This window comes from Ochotona curzoniae, unplaced genomic scaffold, assembly GCF_017591425.1.
Source record: "Ochotona curzoniae isolate NIBS_2020 unplaced genomic scaffold, NIBS_Ocur_1.0 contig_883, whole genome shotgun sequence".
Lineage (NCBI taxonomy): Eukaryota > Metazoa > Chordata > Mammalia > Lagomorpha > Ochotonidae > Ochotona > Ochotona curzoniae.
In genome coordinates, this window is record NW_024466599.1 from 64,419,514 (window position 1) to 64,437,407 (window position 17,894).

Genomic DNA, 17,894 nt, shown 5'->3' on the forward strand with positions numbered 1-17,894 from the left:
TATATCTTCCATTCACAATAGTTGGAGCTGAGCTGATGTGAAGACAGGAGCCAGAAGCTTCTGCCACTTCTATATGAATGCAGGGGCCAAGGACTTGAGCTGTCCTCTGCAGTCTTCCCAAGCCATAAACTGGGATCTGAATCAGAAGTGAATCAGCCAGAACTTGAACCAGTGCCCATGTGGGAAGCCAGCACCCTAGGCAGAAGCTTACTATACCGTGGCACCAGCCTCCATGCTTTTTCTTGATATGCTCTCCATTGAAAGAACAGACTTTCTTTTGTAGTTTAGGATGGTCATTATGATCATATGTCATGTTAGAAGTAAATGACATCTTTCCCAAACTGGGAGCAGTCTTTGCTTGTTGTAGCTTGAATCTACAATTAGAGCACATTATCTTTAAGTTGTAGTCGTGCAGGGTTCCTGAGCTAGGGAACCATCCACACTGCCTCCCCCTTACATCCTTCATCTATGGCATACCACAAGTTTTCTGAGGCTAATACCAACTTTTATTCAACTAAGAAAAATTGTAAAAATAGAATGTCGGCATTTTACAGGAGTCTGCCTTTGCTGCCTTTTGTGGGAACTCTGAAATATTGAATGTCTGGATATTCCATAGTTTACTGTAGCTTTGCTTTGCCTGAAAACTTAAAATATTCCTTTAAGGAAAGATGTTTTATCTTTACTTCAGACTTTTTATAACCTATTTTAAACTACATAAGTAACAGTCAATACCCTCAGAACATTCTTCTCCATATATGAATTTCTAAGATAATTTCAAGAGGACATCCCCATCCAGCGGTTTTGATGGTTCAGAGATGCTGTTGATTTTGCTTCACCAAGGTTGAAAAATCTTTCCAACATCCGTTGGCTGACGTAGTCCACCATAGTGCATCCTCTCGCCCAGACACTTGCTGCTAAAGCTTGGCAAATGTTAAATTTGTAAATGGAAAGAGCCTACTAAATTATCAAGGAGTTTTTTTCTCCATCATTTTGAAGTCATAGATTTAGATATACAAGTAAATTTAACTGGAGATTATATATCCAGTATGTTTATGTCATGTCCTATCAGAATATAACATAGTCAAAATTAAACTACAAATGGAATAAACACAAACAGATATTTGAGAACATTATAGAAATTAGTGAGGTAAGACCCGGCACAGTAGCCTGATGTGTAAAGTCCTTGCCTTGCACACCCTGGGATCCCATATGGGTGTCAGTTCATATCTGCATGTGGCTTGGGAAAGCAATAAAGGACAGCCCGAAGTCTTGGGACACTGTACTTGCTTGGGAGATCAGGAAGAGGCTCCTGGTTCCTGGCTTCGGATCAGCTAAGCTCCGGCTGTGGCAGCCACTTGGGGAATGACTCAGTGGATGGAAGATCTTCCTCTCTGTCACTTCTCCTCCTCTCCATATATCTGCCTTTCCAATAAAAATAAATCTTTTAAAAAAAAAAAAAGAAATTAGTAAGATAAACAGCTGATGGAAATCATCTACAGGATAAATCATAACCAGTATTGGATTTCAGGAACAATAGAAATTATGTAGAATAGGACATGTCAGAAATGTGTATATCAATATTTATACTGTATCCTCTTCTAATTATAAGTCATTGCCTAGATACTTTCAAATGAGCAAATGGGTGTTTTAGCCAAGAGTTGGCATTTTGTTTTCGTTCTCAGCTTCTTCAAACTGATCTCCAAAGGCTATTATGTATGACTTAGATATATTACTGTAAAACATAATCTGTCTTCTTGTCACACTTTGTTCAGATTGCATCGTTCTTTGGCAATAACCTGGACTACTTCATCACTTCGCTGAGCTATGGGCCTAAGGCAGCAAGTGGATTCATCAGTCCTCTTTCAGCAGAATGCATGTTGCAGTATAAGAAAAAAGCTGCTGCCTATATGAAGGCTTTGAGAAAGGTTTGTGATATGCTGTTATAATTTGCTTTTGATTTTTTTGGAAAGATTTATTAATTTTTATTGCAAAGTCAGATATACAGAGGAGACAAGACAGAGAGGAAGATCTTCCATCCAATGATTCACTTCCCAAGTGACCTCAACAGCTGGTGCTGTGCCGATCTGAAGCCAGGAGCTAGGAACTTCCTACAGCTCTCCCACGTGGGTGCAGGAACCCAAGGCTTTGGGCCGTCCTTGACTGCTTTCCCAGGCCACAAGCAGGGAGCTGGATGGGAAGTGGAACTGCCAAAATTAGAACTGGTGCCCATATAGGATCCTGGCGCTTCCAAGGTGAGGACTTTAGCTGCTAGGCCATTGTACCAGGCCCTGATTTTTTTTTTTTTTAAGATTTATTTATTTGAAAAGGCAGAGTTTAGGGGGAGAGACAGACTTCCATCAACTGGTTCATTTTATAACTGTCCACATCAGCTGGAGGTAGGCCATTTGGGAGCCAGGAGCTTCTTCTGGGTCTCTCATATTAGTACAGGGGCCCAAGTACTTGGGTGATCATCTGCTACTTTCCCAGGCACGTTAGCAGGGAGATGGATCAAAAGTGGAGCAGCCAGAACTCACACCAGTGTCCTTATGGCAACCCAGCGCTACAGGCAGTGGCTAAACTGCTATGTCACAGAACCGGCCCCTGTAATTTAAATCAGAAGGGGAAAAAACCAGGCATCATTCCAGAGAATGACAAGTTGTCTATGGTTCATTTTGTTTAGATTTTATTTAATTTTGGAATGCAGGTGTTTGGTATTGAGGATGATGACAGATACCCAAACCTTACTTGATTAGAAGATTTTATCTAGCTGCACAATACTGTTTAGAATAAATGTATGGGTTTTTCCCCCTTAAAGATCAGTTCATTTATTTGAAAGGCGGTGTTAAGAGGGAGAGAGAGAGAATCTTTTCCCTGCTGGCTTACTCCCTGAATGGTTGCACAGCAAGAGCTAGGATAAGACCTAAGCCAGAAGACTGGAGCTCCATTTACATCTCCAATGTGGGTGGCAGCGGCCCAAGCACTTGGCCGTCTCTGCCACCTTCCCAGGCACATTAGTGGAGAGCTGGGTTGGAAGTGGAGCAGTTGACATTTGAACTGGTGCCCAATTGGGTTGCTGGCATTGTAGGAGGCAGTGTAACCCATTGTGCCACAGTGCTGGCCCCTGCTGAGAATCTTTATTCTCTTAGTGCACAATGGATATATTCAGGTATGTATCAGCCATATTTATGAAATATTAATTATTGTTATTTTAATGCCCTATGATAGTTCCTTTTATACATGTGTAATAATTAACCCATTATAACAATGCTACGGTGGGTAGGCTGTACATGCACTTTGTGCATTTTACTTGTCTGTCTTCATTCCTTTTATATTTTAAATTCTACAATGTAGAAACACATCTTTATAGTAAATTGAACTTTTCAGGTAAGTTATAATCCCCAATTCTAGTTCCTCTCCAGAGGTAACAATGGCTGTCAGTTTGGTGTGTGGTCTTCTAGGCTCTTTGAACACTTTTGTAATGTCCTTATAAATCTAAGAAAAATGTATAATTTTTTTTCCTTTCATTTCCCTTCTTTCATTTTCAGATCTAAATGTTACATTGTACAAGTTGCTTTTTTCATTTAAAATGCATTTTAGAGTTCCGCCTATATTGTCACACTTGTTACCCTTTACATTCCTTTTAAATATGAAATGAGATTCTATTTTATGAGTGCTCTGGGGTTTTGGATTGATTCCTGTTTTTTATTGTTGCAGTAATACTGCTTTGTCAATGTCCCCTTGGGCACATGTGTGGAATTCTGAGAAGGAGGATGCTTTGAGCCATGTACTTTGCGCTATTTAGGTTTTAATAATTAGTGCCCATGTATAAAAGCTACTTGTCTCCCCTGTATGTGTCAGTTGTTTTAGAGAATCGGTCCAAAGTCACTTATCTTTCCAGACTGCACTTCAAGGAGGTTACCTTTTTGTGTGTGCAGAAATGTGAATTTAGTATTTGTTAATCTCAGAGAGGAAAAGTTTCTTACTGTTATTTTAACTTGCATGTCTTTACTTAGTAATGAAGTGGAACATCATTTTATAATTACCTGTTAGTGTTTTGTCAGTTCTCTGTTTAAGTCTTGCCTGTTTTTAAATAAATGTTCCTAAAGAGAGTTGAAAAAGCTCTCTGTATATTAAAGATTTTAATCCTGTGTTTATCTGGGAAGTGTATTTCCCTCTAGTTTTGCGGTGGTAATAAAGGTTGTCATTTTTATATAATCAAACAAGTCTTTAAGGTAGTATTTTCCACTAGCATTCACAGTAATATATTTTAAAGACTTATTTTTTTTTATTTGAAATGCAAATTTACAGAGAAAGAAAAGGAGAGATACACAGAGAGATCTTCTGTTGATTGGTTCATTCCCTAGTGGCTACAATGGCTGAAACTGTGCTAATCCAAAGCCAGGACCCTGGAGCTTCTTCTGGGTCCCCCATGTAGTTGCAGAGGCTGTTCTCTGCTGCTTTCCTAAACAGATTAGCAGGGAGCTGGACTAAATGTGGATCAGCCGGGACTTTTATTGGTGCCCATTTGGGATGCTGGCACTGCTGGTGGAAGCTTACCCTGTGCCATGGTACTGTGCAGCTTCCTAGTAGTATCTTTTGTATTTACTTCCAGTGCTTCTGTGGCTGAGCTCTTTAGATTTAAAATCTTAATACTTTTAGAATTTATTACGATATTTGATGTAAAAAGATGAATTAAATTTTTCCTGATAATTAGCTGCTTCTCCTTGTACTGTATTCTAGTCTTCTTTCTATACTGAATCAGTTGTGCAATATTTGTCACATGGTACATTTTTGTGTGTTTCCAGATTTTCTGTTCTGTTCATCTGTGTGTTTTGGTGCAGACCCACATATGATTGTAGTTAGTGTAGCTTATAATTAGCATGGCAAGCTCTTCTCTCGCATTGTCTTTCTAAAAATGTTTGTTTTTCTTTTCACCTGTATTCAAGAAGATCATCCATGTTGGTCTGTATCTTAGTTTGTGATCACACTCTGTCTAGCATTCGTATTTGTGTATGTAGGGCAAGGAGGAGTGAAACTCTTTTACCTGGAATTCTTACAATGCTTTTTCCACAGCCCCTCGTGGAGTCTGTGCCTTATGAAGAAGCACTGTCAAACCGCCGTGTCCTTCTCAGCTCTACTGAAAGTCGAGAAGGCCTTGCACAACAGGTATGGCACCTGGAATCACACAAACATTGTTGAAAAGCAGAGATCTGAAATCCATTAGAGAAAGTTTTGAAATTACATAGATTGAATAAGTAAAGATGTCAGATTGTTTAATATATACTAAAATTCACTGCTGTCTTAATTTAATGAAGACCTTATGTGGATAATTAAAAAATTTTGATTCACTTGGCCTTAAAATTGGCACTGACATAACATTAACACAGTTGACCATGATCCATTTTGTTCCAATTTAGATTCTAAATTTAAATATCTGAAATGCTAAGGCAAAAAGGGAGGGAAGGGCTGGAGGTTTGGTGAATTACATTTATATGTTTATTTATTTATTTGAAAATGAGAGTTAAAGACAGAGAGAGGAAGAATCTTCAGTTTGCTGGTACACTCCCCAGATGGCCACAGTGGTCAGGGCTGGGACAGACCAAGGTCACGAGTCAAGAGCTTCATCCAGATCTCCAACGTGAGTGGCAGGGGCCCTGTTACCCTCATTTCTCTGCTTTTCCCAGGCCATCAGCAGGAGCAGGATAAGGAATGGAGGACCTGGGAAATGAACCAGTGCACTTCCTTATAGGATGTTACCTGCTGCGCCACAATGTTGGCCCATTTTTTTCATTTGTTGAATGAGCTGAGATGAAAATTTTTCAGTAATTTTGTTTTTGCTGAGTTGATAAGTAAAATTTGATTGGTAGACGGACTTACCTTTTCTTCAGAAAATTTTTACCTTTTTTTCAGAAATTGTTACAAAGTGATAACAGTTGAACTTTTATCAGGTTTGGCTTGCTTTTCGTTTTGAAACAATATTTTAAAAAGGAAACAAATTCAGTGGAGGCACAGCATTTTGTTTCTGCTGATCTGATTTTCATTGGGAACACATTACTTCTTAATATTAAATTACTAGGCTATTGAAACTAAGAATTTGGTTATTCACAGAACAATTCAAATACAAAACTGTTGAGGTACAATAAAATTAGAATGCTTTAAAAATTCTTTTTGGATTTTTCTTTTTTTTTTAATTAATTTATTTTTATTGGAAAGTTGGGTGTACAGAGAGGAGGAGGGACAGAGAGGAAGGCCTTCCATCTGATGACTCACTCCCCAAGTGGCCGGAATGGCTGGAGCTGCGCCAATCTGAGGCCAGGAGCCAGGAGCCTCTTCTGAGTCTCCCACGTGGGTGCAGGGTCCCAAGGCTTTGAGCCGTCCTCAACTGCTTTCCCAGGCCACAAGCAGGGAGCTGGATGGAGAGCAGGGCTGCCGGGATTAGAACTGACTCCCATATGGGACCCTGGCATGTACAAGGCGAAGATTTTAGCTACTAGTTTACTGTGCCAGTCCTGGATTTTTCTTTTATTATGTAAAGAACGCTAGACTAGGGGTCAGTGTGGTGATACAAGAGGTAAAGCTACCACTTGCATTATCAGCATCCCACATGACTTTATTTTGTATCCTGGCTGCTCCACCTCTGTCCCTGCTTTTTCTCAATGGTTTGGGGAAAGCAGTGAAGATGACCCAAGTGTTTGGGTTCTTGCACCCACATAGGAAACCTGGAAGAAGCTCATGGCTTCGGCCTGTCTTAGCCCTGGTCCTTGTAGCCATCTGGGTAGTGAACCAGTGAATGGAAGATTTCTTTCTTTACCTCTGTCTCTGTAATTGAGTTTCAAATAAACAATAATTAAACCTTAAGAAAAGTAAGACTCAAATAAATTAAGTAACTTTTACTGAAAAGTGTTCAGAAGGTAACAGATTGAGTGACACCAGAGCTAATGCTTTTCTGCCATCCACTAGCTGTAGCCTAGTCTGATAACCTCTGTGGTTACACCTTCCAGGGTCTTGTAGTAAAGATTCATTGAGCCAACAGGAGGCAGTGTGGTGTAGCAAAAAAGACTCAAAGTTGCCAGCTGGCCAGATGAATCCCAGCTCAGCTTGGTATTTACCAGCTTAGCAAATGGTCTAGCTGCTGGGAGCTGTGACTTTCCCTTAAGAATTATAGGATTGCTGCTATGCAATAGTGAGAAAATACCATGAACAGTGCCATGATAGATGGTAATTGTTTGGTCATGTTAGTTGATAAAACACTAAGAATTTACTATTTGATTGCTATTATTTTCATGTAATTCTCAATCTTTGGTCTCAAGGTTTAGAGATTTATTATTATTATTATTATTATTTTAATTAGGCAGATTACAGAGAGAAAAGAAAGAGACAGAGAAAGATCCTCCATCCACTAGTTCACTCCCCAAATGATTACAAGGGCTACACTTGGGCCAGTCTGAAGTCAGGAGCCTGTAGCTTTTTCCGAGGCTCCCATATGGATACAAGGGTCCAAGGACTTGGGCCATCTTCCTGCCTTTTCAGGCCCGTTAGCAGGGAGCAAGATCAGAAGTGGAGCAGCTGGAACTTGAACCAGTACCCATATGAGATGTCAGTGCTGCAAGTGTAGGCTTAAGTTGGGCTAGCCACAAGAACTAGGGTTTTTGTTGTTGTTTATAAAACTTTACTTGAGAGGCAGAAAGAGAGTGCATGCAACCAAATGTGAACACAAGGACAACTTCCCATCTGCTGATTAAATTTCAAATGCCCACACAAGTTCCCTCCCAGGGCTGATGCCAGGACCTGGGAACTCAATCCAGGTCTCCCATGTGGGTAGTGGATACCCAGTCACTTGAACCATCACTGATTCTTTCCAGGATCTGATTAAGCAGGCTTTGTATTATGAAGCCAGAATCAGGGGCTGGAGCCAGACACTCTGCGATATGGATAAAGGCATCCTAGTTGGGGTCTTAACCACTAGGCCGAATGCCCAATTTTTGTTGTTGTTATTTTACTACTTATTTTTTCAAATGATTTATTTATTTTTTTAATTGGAAAGGCAGATACACAGAGAGGAGGGGAGAGAGAGAGGAAGATCTTCTGTCCTCTGATTGACTCCCCAACCAGCTGCAATGTCTGGAGCTGAGCCGATCTAAAACCAGGAGCCTGGAGCTTCTTCCAGGTCTCCCACGTGGGTGCAGGGTCCTAAGGCATTGGGCAGTCGTTGACTGCTTTCCCAGGCCACAAGCAGGGAGCTGGATGGGATGCGGGACTGCCAGGATTAGAATCTGTGCCCATATGGGATCCTGGCATGTGCAAGGCGTGCTTTAGCTGCTAAGCTACTGCACCTAGCCCTATTTTACTACTTATGAAAGTATAACATACTCATAAGAATATATATAAATCATTTTGTATATTTCAATGAATTGTTACAAGTGAACATATAATGTTACTAGCAACTAGATTTAAAACAGAAAGACAGTTTTCTACATAAGGACCTCAGAATCCTTCCTCATGCCTCTTTGCAATTCCTATTCTCCTGGCCCCCCTAACCTGTACTATGATGGCATAGATCAGTTTTATTGCCCAATATTCAACTTGTTATCAAGGGCAGTTGTGCTATATCTGCATTTCAGGTCTGACTCTTTTGTTTGGTGCCATGTTTCCTTTGTTTGCAGATGATTTTGTTTTGTTTATTTGAAAGGCAGAGGGACCAAAAGGAGAGACTTTTTATCTTCTGATTCACTCCCCAAATACCTGCATTGGCCAGGACTGGGCCAAGCTGAAGCTAGCAGCTTGGAACTCCATCCCAGTCTTCCAGAAGCTTGGGCCATCTTCTGCTGCTTTCTCACATTCATTAGTAGGGAACTGGATGTAGAGAAACCAGCGCTGATACTTGCTGATGTCATAGGTGGTAGCTTACTGTGCCGCAACACCGACCCCTACTCAATATTGTGTTGATGCAAGTTCATGTTGCTCCACAAACATGTCACCTTCATGTTTTCTTTTTGAGTTTAAACCAATGAGAGATTTAAATTGCTTTTCCTTGATAGCTAATGATATTGGGCACCTTCTTATTATATGTCTATGGTGTTATTTATAGCTTGCTTATGTCTTTTGTATTTGTTGGGTTGTGGGTTTTTAAAAGTTATTTGTTTGCTTACTCTTATGTTCAACATCTTCCTTTTTCTTATTCTTCTGGGTACTACATTTTGGTTGGATACAAAGTTTACAGATTCTTCACTTTGTTAAGGATGTCTTGATAAAATAGTATTTTTTTTTATCTTGTTCTATTTCATTTTCTTAGCTTATGGTTGTACTTTTTCACACCTGTTTAATCATCACTGCTTACTTCAACACTAGGCTTTGCTTATGAGTTAGTTTTGGTTTATATTCTGTTAAGTATTTTTTTTTAACCACTAAGTTTTGTTTGCATTGTTCTCTAAGATGCAGTACTCTATGTCACTTTTCAAGGTTCAGCAGAGTTTGGAAAAGATTTCTAAACTGGAACAGGAAAAGGAACATTGGATGTTGGAAGCCCAGTTAGCCAAAATCAAGCTTGAAAAAGAAAACCAGCGGATTGCAGACAAGCTGAAGAATGCCAACGGTGGGCAGCTGGGTGGACTGACCCAAGACAGTGCTACAGTGCTGAATGCTGCTTCTCAGGGTGGAGCTGCCACGAAGGCTGCATCTGAGCCAGTTCAGGGCACCAGTGAGGTAAATGTCTTCGTGATTGTCTTGACTTTGTTGAGATGCTGATTGTTAGCCTGGTATTCAATTTTAACCCTTTTCCAGTCTGTTTAGGCTGCTATAACCAAATACCATAAACTGAGCAGCTTGTACACAACAGAAATGTACTTCTTACAGGGGCTGGAAAGTCCAAGATCGAGGCATCCACAGATCAACCTGTGGTGAGGACCAGCTTCCTGGATCATAGATGACTGACTTTTTTGCTGTATTTTCAAAGACACTGATCCCATTAGATTATCTCATCTCCCAACGGCACTGATTCTGTTAGATTATCTGCCAAAGGCCTCACCCCCTTTAACCATTGCCTTGAGGTTTAGGATTACAACATTAAAATTTTGACAAGGATAGGAGGGACATTCAGGCTAGAGCAGCCATCTAAGTGCACCTGCATTTATAATAGCAATGATTCATGTATTCTTAGGAAAAGCAGGTTAGCATGCAGGATGTCTCCTTCACAAAGTAACTATTGAATTCCCCATGATTGTGCATGAGACTTACCCCGAGGAAGATATATAGTAAGTCACATTTTAGGATGATTTTGTTTAACATAAAAATATGTGTGATGTGGTATTATGTTGTTTTTTTTTTTAATTTTACTTTATTGAAACAGAGGCAGAGATAGATCCCCGTTTCCTGAAATCTCCAGGACTTGACTGGGCCAGTAACCTAAAATTCAGTATATGGGTGGAAGGGAATTAGCCATCACTTGGCCTTCCAGGGTGCACACTAACAGGAAACTGGATCAAAAGCAGAGAAGCCAGGACTCCAAGCAGACACTGTGACAGGATGCAGACAAACTAACTGGCTTTTTGTTTGTTTGTTTGTTTGTTTTATATATTTATTTGAAAGGCAGAATTAGAGGATGCGGGCAGGGAGAGAGAGATCTTCCATTTGCTAGTTCACTCCTCAGGTGGCTGTGACATCCAGAACTGAGCCAGGCAGAAATGACTAGCGAGGAGCTTCTCTTGGGTCTGCGTGTGAATGGCAGGACCCCAAACACTTGAGCCTTCCTCTGCTGCTTGCCCCAGTCAGCTAACAGGGAGCTGGATGGGAAGTAGAGCTTCTGAGATTTGAACCTATGCCCAGTGCTGGCCTTTTAGAAGAAATGACCATAAATACTCTTTTAAATCAATTATATGGTAGATTCCTAGAGAGGATAAAGCTCTGTAAAACACAATGCAGAAACCTGTCAAATTGACTCCTTTTCATAAAGCAGGGTATTGACAAGTTATGTTTTAGCTTTATGTTTCTTAATTTTAACTATAGTGATTTAGAAGGTAAAGAAAATTCTCGACCTCAGAGAATTTATATATTTTTTGAAGTTTTCAAATTATTTTTCCCACGGTTAACAAAAAATGAGGAAAAGGGAGAAGTTGAGAAGGAAAATAAGTCAGAACAATCTCTGCTTGTTGAGGAGCCGTCCTGAGGCAAGGGCCTTGGTGCTGACCTCACCTCTGTGGTGTTCTTCCACCCAGCTCACGGCCGACAGGAAAACCTGCAAGCCATCTCCTTTTTAAAAGATACAGGGCCCGGCGCGGTGGCGCAAGTGGTTAAAGGTCCTCGCCTTGCACGCCCGGGATCCCATATGGGCCCCGCCGGTTCTAATCCCGGCAGCCCCGCTTCCCTTCCAGCTCCCTGCCTGTGGCCCGGGAAAGCAGTCGAGGACAGCCCAAAGCTTTGGGACCCTGCACCCGCGTGGGAGACCCGGAAGAGGCTCCTGGCTTCGGATCGGCATAGCATCGGCCCGTTGCGCTCACTTGGGGAGTGAATCATCGGACTGAAGATCTTCCTTTCTCTCTCTCCTCTGTGTATATCCGCCTTTCCAATTAAAAAAATAATAAAAATAAATAAAAAAAAAAAGATAGATACAGATTAGGTTGCATCTTAGCAGTGTCATGGACCTCAGGTGCTTATTGATATTCCTAATGGTGTTATTATTTAGAAGGATATCATCCTTTTTTTTTTTTTTTGGTAGATAGATGTCAAAGTACCTAGGGCAAGGGGTTGTAATGTCTACAACTTACTTTCAGGTTGTTCAGGAAAAATACATGTGTGCAGATCAGTAAAACAAAGGTAGCACATTAGCAGCTGTCAACTCCAGCAGGCAGGTATGTGTCTTTTTTTTTTTTTTTTTTTTTTTACAATAAGGGGGAGAAAAAATGATTTAAAATTTAAAAGAGCCAACAGAGAAAACCCAGTTTTCTGGAGTTCTGAACTGCATGGTCGCTACCTGCAGGATGATTGTCTAGTGTCCCACAGTGGCAAGTTGGCCTCCGATACACATCTCCTGCAGTGATTGAATGTTTGTACATAGTGTAAGTGAAGCAACAAGAGACGCATGAAACGGCAGCACTCGACACCTGTCGGAGCCTCTGAGGGGTCTGCTTGTTCCACCTCTTTTATAAAGCACCGTCAGAGTAGTTTTCCTAGAGTGTATCAGTGATGACTCTGTCTCTTGCTTCTAGGCTTTGGTGGCTGCTTATTACCTCTAGACTGATTCACTCTTTCATTTGGCAGTTTAAGTCCTGCAAACCTAGTTTCAAACTACCTTTTTAGTTGTTTCTTCATTTCCTCTTACAAATCTAAACTGTACTCTGTGCTCTGGTCATCTTTACAATCTTGACTATCTACTTGTATCCTGCTTCTTCTGCCCAGATGTGTTTATCTGTATTTCTGATTATGTTTTTGTGCCTTGACTGTCTTGAATTCAAAGCCCTTTCCATCATTTAAGGCACAGCTGAGAGGCTGCGTTGTCCATGAACCGCCATTTCAGGCATTGTCTTTGATGATCAGAATTAGAGAGTCATTACATGGGCTGCCTCCTTTCACTTTGCAGCGTAGTCTGGACAATGAGTTGTATTACCTTTCCTTAGTTGCTTTCAATCTGTTGGAAGAAGAGTTTTGGTAGTGGTCGGGACAGAGTGCTGTGGAATCCCAGAGGTGGTCCCCACAGGGTTGAGACAGGTGCAGCAAAAGAGATAAATGAGTGAGTTTTAAAAGCAAGTGGGAAACAACACAGGGGAAGAGTATACCAGGTAAACAAGACGGAACCAACCCAATGCAACCATCAGCTGAACGAGGACCAGAGAAGGTCTCCCCAAGAAGCTGTTAAACTTATCTGGACTATAAGATGCTGGACTCTATGCTTGGTATATGCTTGCAATGAAAAATCTCAACTGAACTTGAACTGTGGTTACACAACAAGGTGGAGGAATCTACCATGAGGGGAGGGATATGGGAGGGGTGGGGGGAATCCCAGTACCTATAAAACGGTGTCACATAATACAATGTAATTAATGATAATAATTAGAAAAGAAGGGTCTTACCTCACATTCTCTTCTGTACCTGACAGATCCCTTCCAGAAATGATTTGGTTCTCACCTTGTGCATGGGAGACTAGAGATAAGATGGGACAGAGTTTTCCACTTACCTTGCTATTTACTTCTCAGCCATTCTTTCTATACCCCATCTTCCCTTACATAAGCTTAAGTGAACTGAGTGCATGCACATGTGTCTGTCTTCTTCCTCTTGCATGTTAGCAGTCTGTCCATTCCAAGATTACTTTACCGGCAAAGGAGACTTGCAGCTACCCAAGGATTACTTTGATCCAAGCATCTTGGGGCTGAAATAATAATAAGAAGAAAAAACAAACCTGCTATTTCTAAATTGAAAGCATTTCAAAAGTTAGATGTTTGCCATTTTCATTAAAACACCACCTCTGTAGTTTGAACATTTCAGCCCCTTGCTGTTGTAAAGATAGCAATGATCACCCGAAAGAAAAGTATACATATACATTTGGGGGGTAGTTGGGATTAAAAGCACTGTATAAAGTTAATAGAATTTTAAGATTATATTTTAAGTGTAACAATAACACATATACATTACATATCTATTTAGATAACTAAAAAATATAGAAAAGAAAAGGAAGGGAGCAGTTATCATTATCCTGGAAAACAAAGCCACTACCATCAACATTTCCTTGTTTTTTTCTTTTTGTAAGATTTTTTTTTTATTATTATTGTTTGTTTGGAAAGACAGATTTACAGAGAGAAGGAGAGGCAGAGAGACTTTCCACCTGCAGGTTCACTCCCCAAATGACTACAACACCTGGAGCTGAGCTGATCTGAAGCCAGTAGCCAGAGTTTCTTCCTGGTCTCCCGCACAGGTGCAGGGTCCCAAGGCTTTGGGCCGTCCTCTACTGCCTTCCCAGGCCGCAAACAGGGAGTTGGATTGGAAGTGAAGCAGCCAGGACATGAAGTAATGCCCATTCGGGATGACAGTGCTGACAGACCAGAGGGTCAGCCAGTTGAGCCAACATGCTGGTCCCAACATTTTTTCTAATGAAATTTTCTTTTAAAGATTTATTTATTTATTGGAAAGTCAGATATATACAGAGAGGAAGATCTTCCATCCGATAATTCACTCCCCAAGTGAGCGCAATGACCAATGCTATGCTGATCCGAAGCCAGGATCCAGGAACTTCTTCCGGGTATCCCACGCGGGTGCAGTGTCCCAAAGCTTTGGGCCGTGCTTGACTGCTTTCCCAGGCCACAAGCAGGGAGCTGGGTGGGAAGTGGAGCTGCTGGGATTAGAACCAGTGCCCATATGTGATCCCAGCACGTTCAAGACGAGGACTTTAGCCGCTAGGCCACGCCACCGGGCCCATGAAATTTATATATGGTTGAGATTGTCCTATATCAAATTTTGAATCCTTCAGCATGTTAATGTGCAGACATTAATCTCATCATTAGTGCCTCCATATAAGCTTCATTATTGCTCCCATAGGATTCCCTATATAGTATGCCATAGTTTAGATATGATTAAACATGACTTATAATGCTTACTATTTTTAATAATATTTTTATGCCTTAGGTTCTTTCTGCATTTTAGATGATTTTTTAAAAAGATGTATATATGTTATTGTAAAGGTAGAGCTAGCGAAAGGGAGACTCTACCCTCTGCTGACTCATTTTCCCAGATGGCCACAATAGCTGGAAGTAGGCTGATCCAAAACCAGGACCCAGGAATTTCTTTTGGGTCTCCCACATGAGTGCAGAGGTCCAAGCACTTGGGCATCCTCTGCTGCTTTCTCAGGCGTTTTCCAGCACATTGGATTGTAACTGGAGCATCTAGTACTTGAACCGGTGCCCACTTAGGATGTCTGTACCTCAGGAAGAGGCTTAGCCTGCTATGTCTGGGCATCAACCTCTAGATGATTTTTCTGGAGGATGTAGTCTCAGGGCTGGAATTATGTGGTCAAAGGATGTGAATGTTTTCCAGTTCTTTGATATTTATTGCCAGATTATTTTCTTAATGGGCTGTATCAGTTTATACTTTTATTAGTTCAAATGAAGATGCTCAAGTTATCAGTGTTGAATGATTCCTTCCATCTGTATAGCAGAATTCCTTGGAAGGACCTGGCACGATAATATATTCTCAGTCACCTCCCGGCAGTACAGGGATGAAACTGGGTAGGTAGAATAGATGCATTATTGGAGTTTATCAAATGCAGTTATAAGTGAATATATAAGTCAAATGATTGGCATATCGTAATAAACATTTCTAACGAATAGAGAAAGTAATTACTCCTCCTGCTTCATTCAGAAGAAAACTATGTGTCTGGTTTTAAAAGTCTTTCGAAAGATTTCTACAGTTGTTTGGGTATAGCATTTATTAGTACACATTTAGTTGATGAACTGATCACTACTCAGGGAAATACTATTAAAATATTTTTTAAAGTATGTGAAGTATTGGATGTCGTCTTTGATTAACGGAATCAGCTGAAATGCTCCTAGTGGTGGTTTTAAGTTGTATCTAAGCATATGTGTGCCCTTCTGCCTTGCAAATAACCTGAAGTCAGTCATTATCACACTCTGAAAATGTTAACCTACAGAAGCAAACTTTAAAAAAAAAAACTAGCAGCACTATAATATGTTTAAAATTATTTTTAAATTAATTTAAGTCAGAAATTATTGTTTAGTTAGTATGAAAAAGTATATTTATTCTTTTTCAGTATTTAAATTTTTCCATTGTATTTGAGAGATTTTCCATCTACTGGTTCACTCCCCAAGTGCTTGCAATTGTCAGGGCTGCTCAGGAACCCAGAACTCCAGCCCAGGCTCTCATGGGAACATCAGGGACCTAAGTACTTGGAGTTTCATCTGCTACCTCCCAGAGTGCGTATCAGCAGGAGGCTGGTTTAGAAGCAGAGGAACCAAGTTCGAGCTACACTGTTGTGTGTAATGTGGGTGCACTTTGCCAGGTGCCTGCAACTACTTTCTTCTTTTGAGTTCTTAGCCAGAGTATTTGTATTTTCTGTTCAAATTGCTTTTTTAAAAAAATGTTTATTTATTTGGAAAGGGAGATTTACAGAGAGAAGGAGAGACAGAGAGAAAGATCTTTCATCTGTGGTTCACTCCCCAAGTGATTGCAATGACTGGAGCTGAGCCGATCTGAAGCCAGGAGCCAGGAGCTTCTTTCCATGCAGGTGCAGGGTCCCAAAGCCTTGGGCTGTCCTCCACTGCTTTCTCAGGCCACACGCAGAGAGTTGGATGGAAAGTAGAGAAGCTGTGACATGAACTGCTGCCCATGTGGATTCCCAGCTCTTGAAGGGGGAGGATTAACCAATTGAGCCATTGCATTGGGCCATCAAATTGCTTTTATAGTCACCATTGAACAGTCTTTAATGCTTCCTTGCTGACTCTGCTACTGTGCAAAAAGGTGTAGAAATGATAAGTTGAAGTGAAAAGTTGATCTTTCTGTTTATCTTCCTAGTGGATTTGTTAGGCTTGGTGAATTTAACCAACCAATATTTCAGCAGATAATTAGTGTCTCATGGCAGAAGTAGCAAATGCAGTTGTCTGTGTGCAGGTCCAGCATCTTGTAGTAAAAGGCGGTGTGTAGGTGACTGTATCTCTGCACTCTGAGTACCTGCACAATAGCATGCGCTGAACTGAGGAACGGTTAGCAATGTGTGACCTTTTTAGTCTGCAGTGTGAATATTTGGTCCTAAACATGTTTTCTCTTATGTTCTAGATTGGGATTTTAACCAGGACATCTGACAGTGAGGTAATGTGTATTTGGCATCTTGTTTCTTTATAAATATCTGGAAACATGTTTATTGACAGTGTCCTGCAAAAGCCACCTTTGTCCAGTTGTCTTGCTTGAAAATTTCAGCGAATGAGCTGCTGTTTCACCCATCCATCAGTGAATCCTCATTGCTTTCTCTTTGGCTCTATTTTAATTGGTATCCACAAATTGTAGCCTGATTGGTTTTTTTGTTTGGTTGATTGGTTTTTGTTTTTGTTTTTTTGTAGTTGTCTTGTTGAATGACTTGCCTTGGCAGTTTGAAAGGTGCAGTGCACACTTGGCCATTTGTTCACTGGCGTTCTGCGTTTAGCTGAGCGCATTAATCCTCCCTGTGGAGAGCTACTAAAGCAGGGCTTTCCGGTGGCTTAAGAATGCTTGGTTTCTCTTTCTATCTCTCAGAGTGAGAGATCTTGTTTGCTAAAGAGTTGTGCATGTTTCTATTTTTGAAATATTCTAATATATAACTTTATAAAGTGTTTTTATAAGTGACCATGAAACATGTTGGAAATCGTTCCACTTTACTAATCAGTTGACATAGTGATAATTCTAGTTTGGTTAGGTTATTTGATTTTCTTTTTTATTTTCTTGAAATTCTTTGATTTTCTAATTGGTCTTTTAACACATGTAATTCTGAACTTCTTCATGAATTTTGAAACAATATTACTGTTTGAGTAACTACTTGAAATAACAGTCTGAATCAAATATCATACTGCATAACCTAGAGATAGTCTAGTTTGTTAGTGTATTGAAGGACATTAGAGTTATAATCATTTGTGAGAGAAAAACGATGTTTAGATTTTAGCAGTTCTGATGAATAGCTCCTTTTTGTTGCCCTCTCCCATTGCAAGAGAAGATAGAAGAGACAGAGATTTTGACAGGCTTGAGGCTAATGAAGGTGGAGGTAGGGACATGAATCCAGGGGGCTTCCCAGTTCTGCACTTCAGCTGCTTCATCGGAAGATGAGGTGCTGAATCAATAAAGATTAGTCTGTTATGATTCCTCATAATATTTAAGGAAAAACGTACAAAATGTTGCCTTTTTTCTTCTAGAATTGCTTCATCTCACTGGCA

At 40.5% G+C, this 17,894-nt stretch overlaps 1 protein-coding gene across 3 annotated transcripts in view; it reads left to right on the plus strand.

Moving 5' to 3' along the window:
• Nucleotides 1–17,894, plus strand: part of PPP1R21 (protein phosphatase 1 regulatory subunit 21) — a 78,660-nt gene that overhangs the window by 53,563 nt on the left and 7,203 nt on the right. The window contains exons 15-18 of one of the 3 annotated variants that reach the window (XM_040993700.1): nt 1,773–1,925; nt 5,074–5,166; nt 9,460–9,702; nt 16,771–16,803. In XM_040993700.1, coding sequence (XP_040849634.1) covers nt 1,773–1,925; nt 5,074–5,166; nt 9,460–9,702; nt 16,771–16,803 — 522 coding nt within the window. The remainder of the gene's footprint in view (nt 1–1,772; nt 1,926–5,073; nt 5,167–9,459; nt 9,703–16,770; nt 16,804–17,894) is intronic. The other 2 variants (XM_040993701.1, XM_040993702.1) reach the window with 2 other exon arrangements.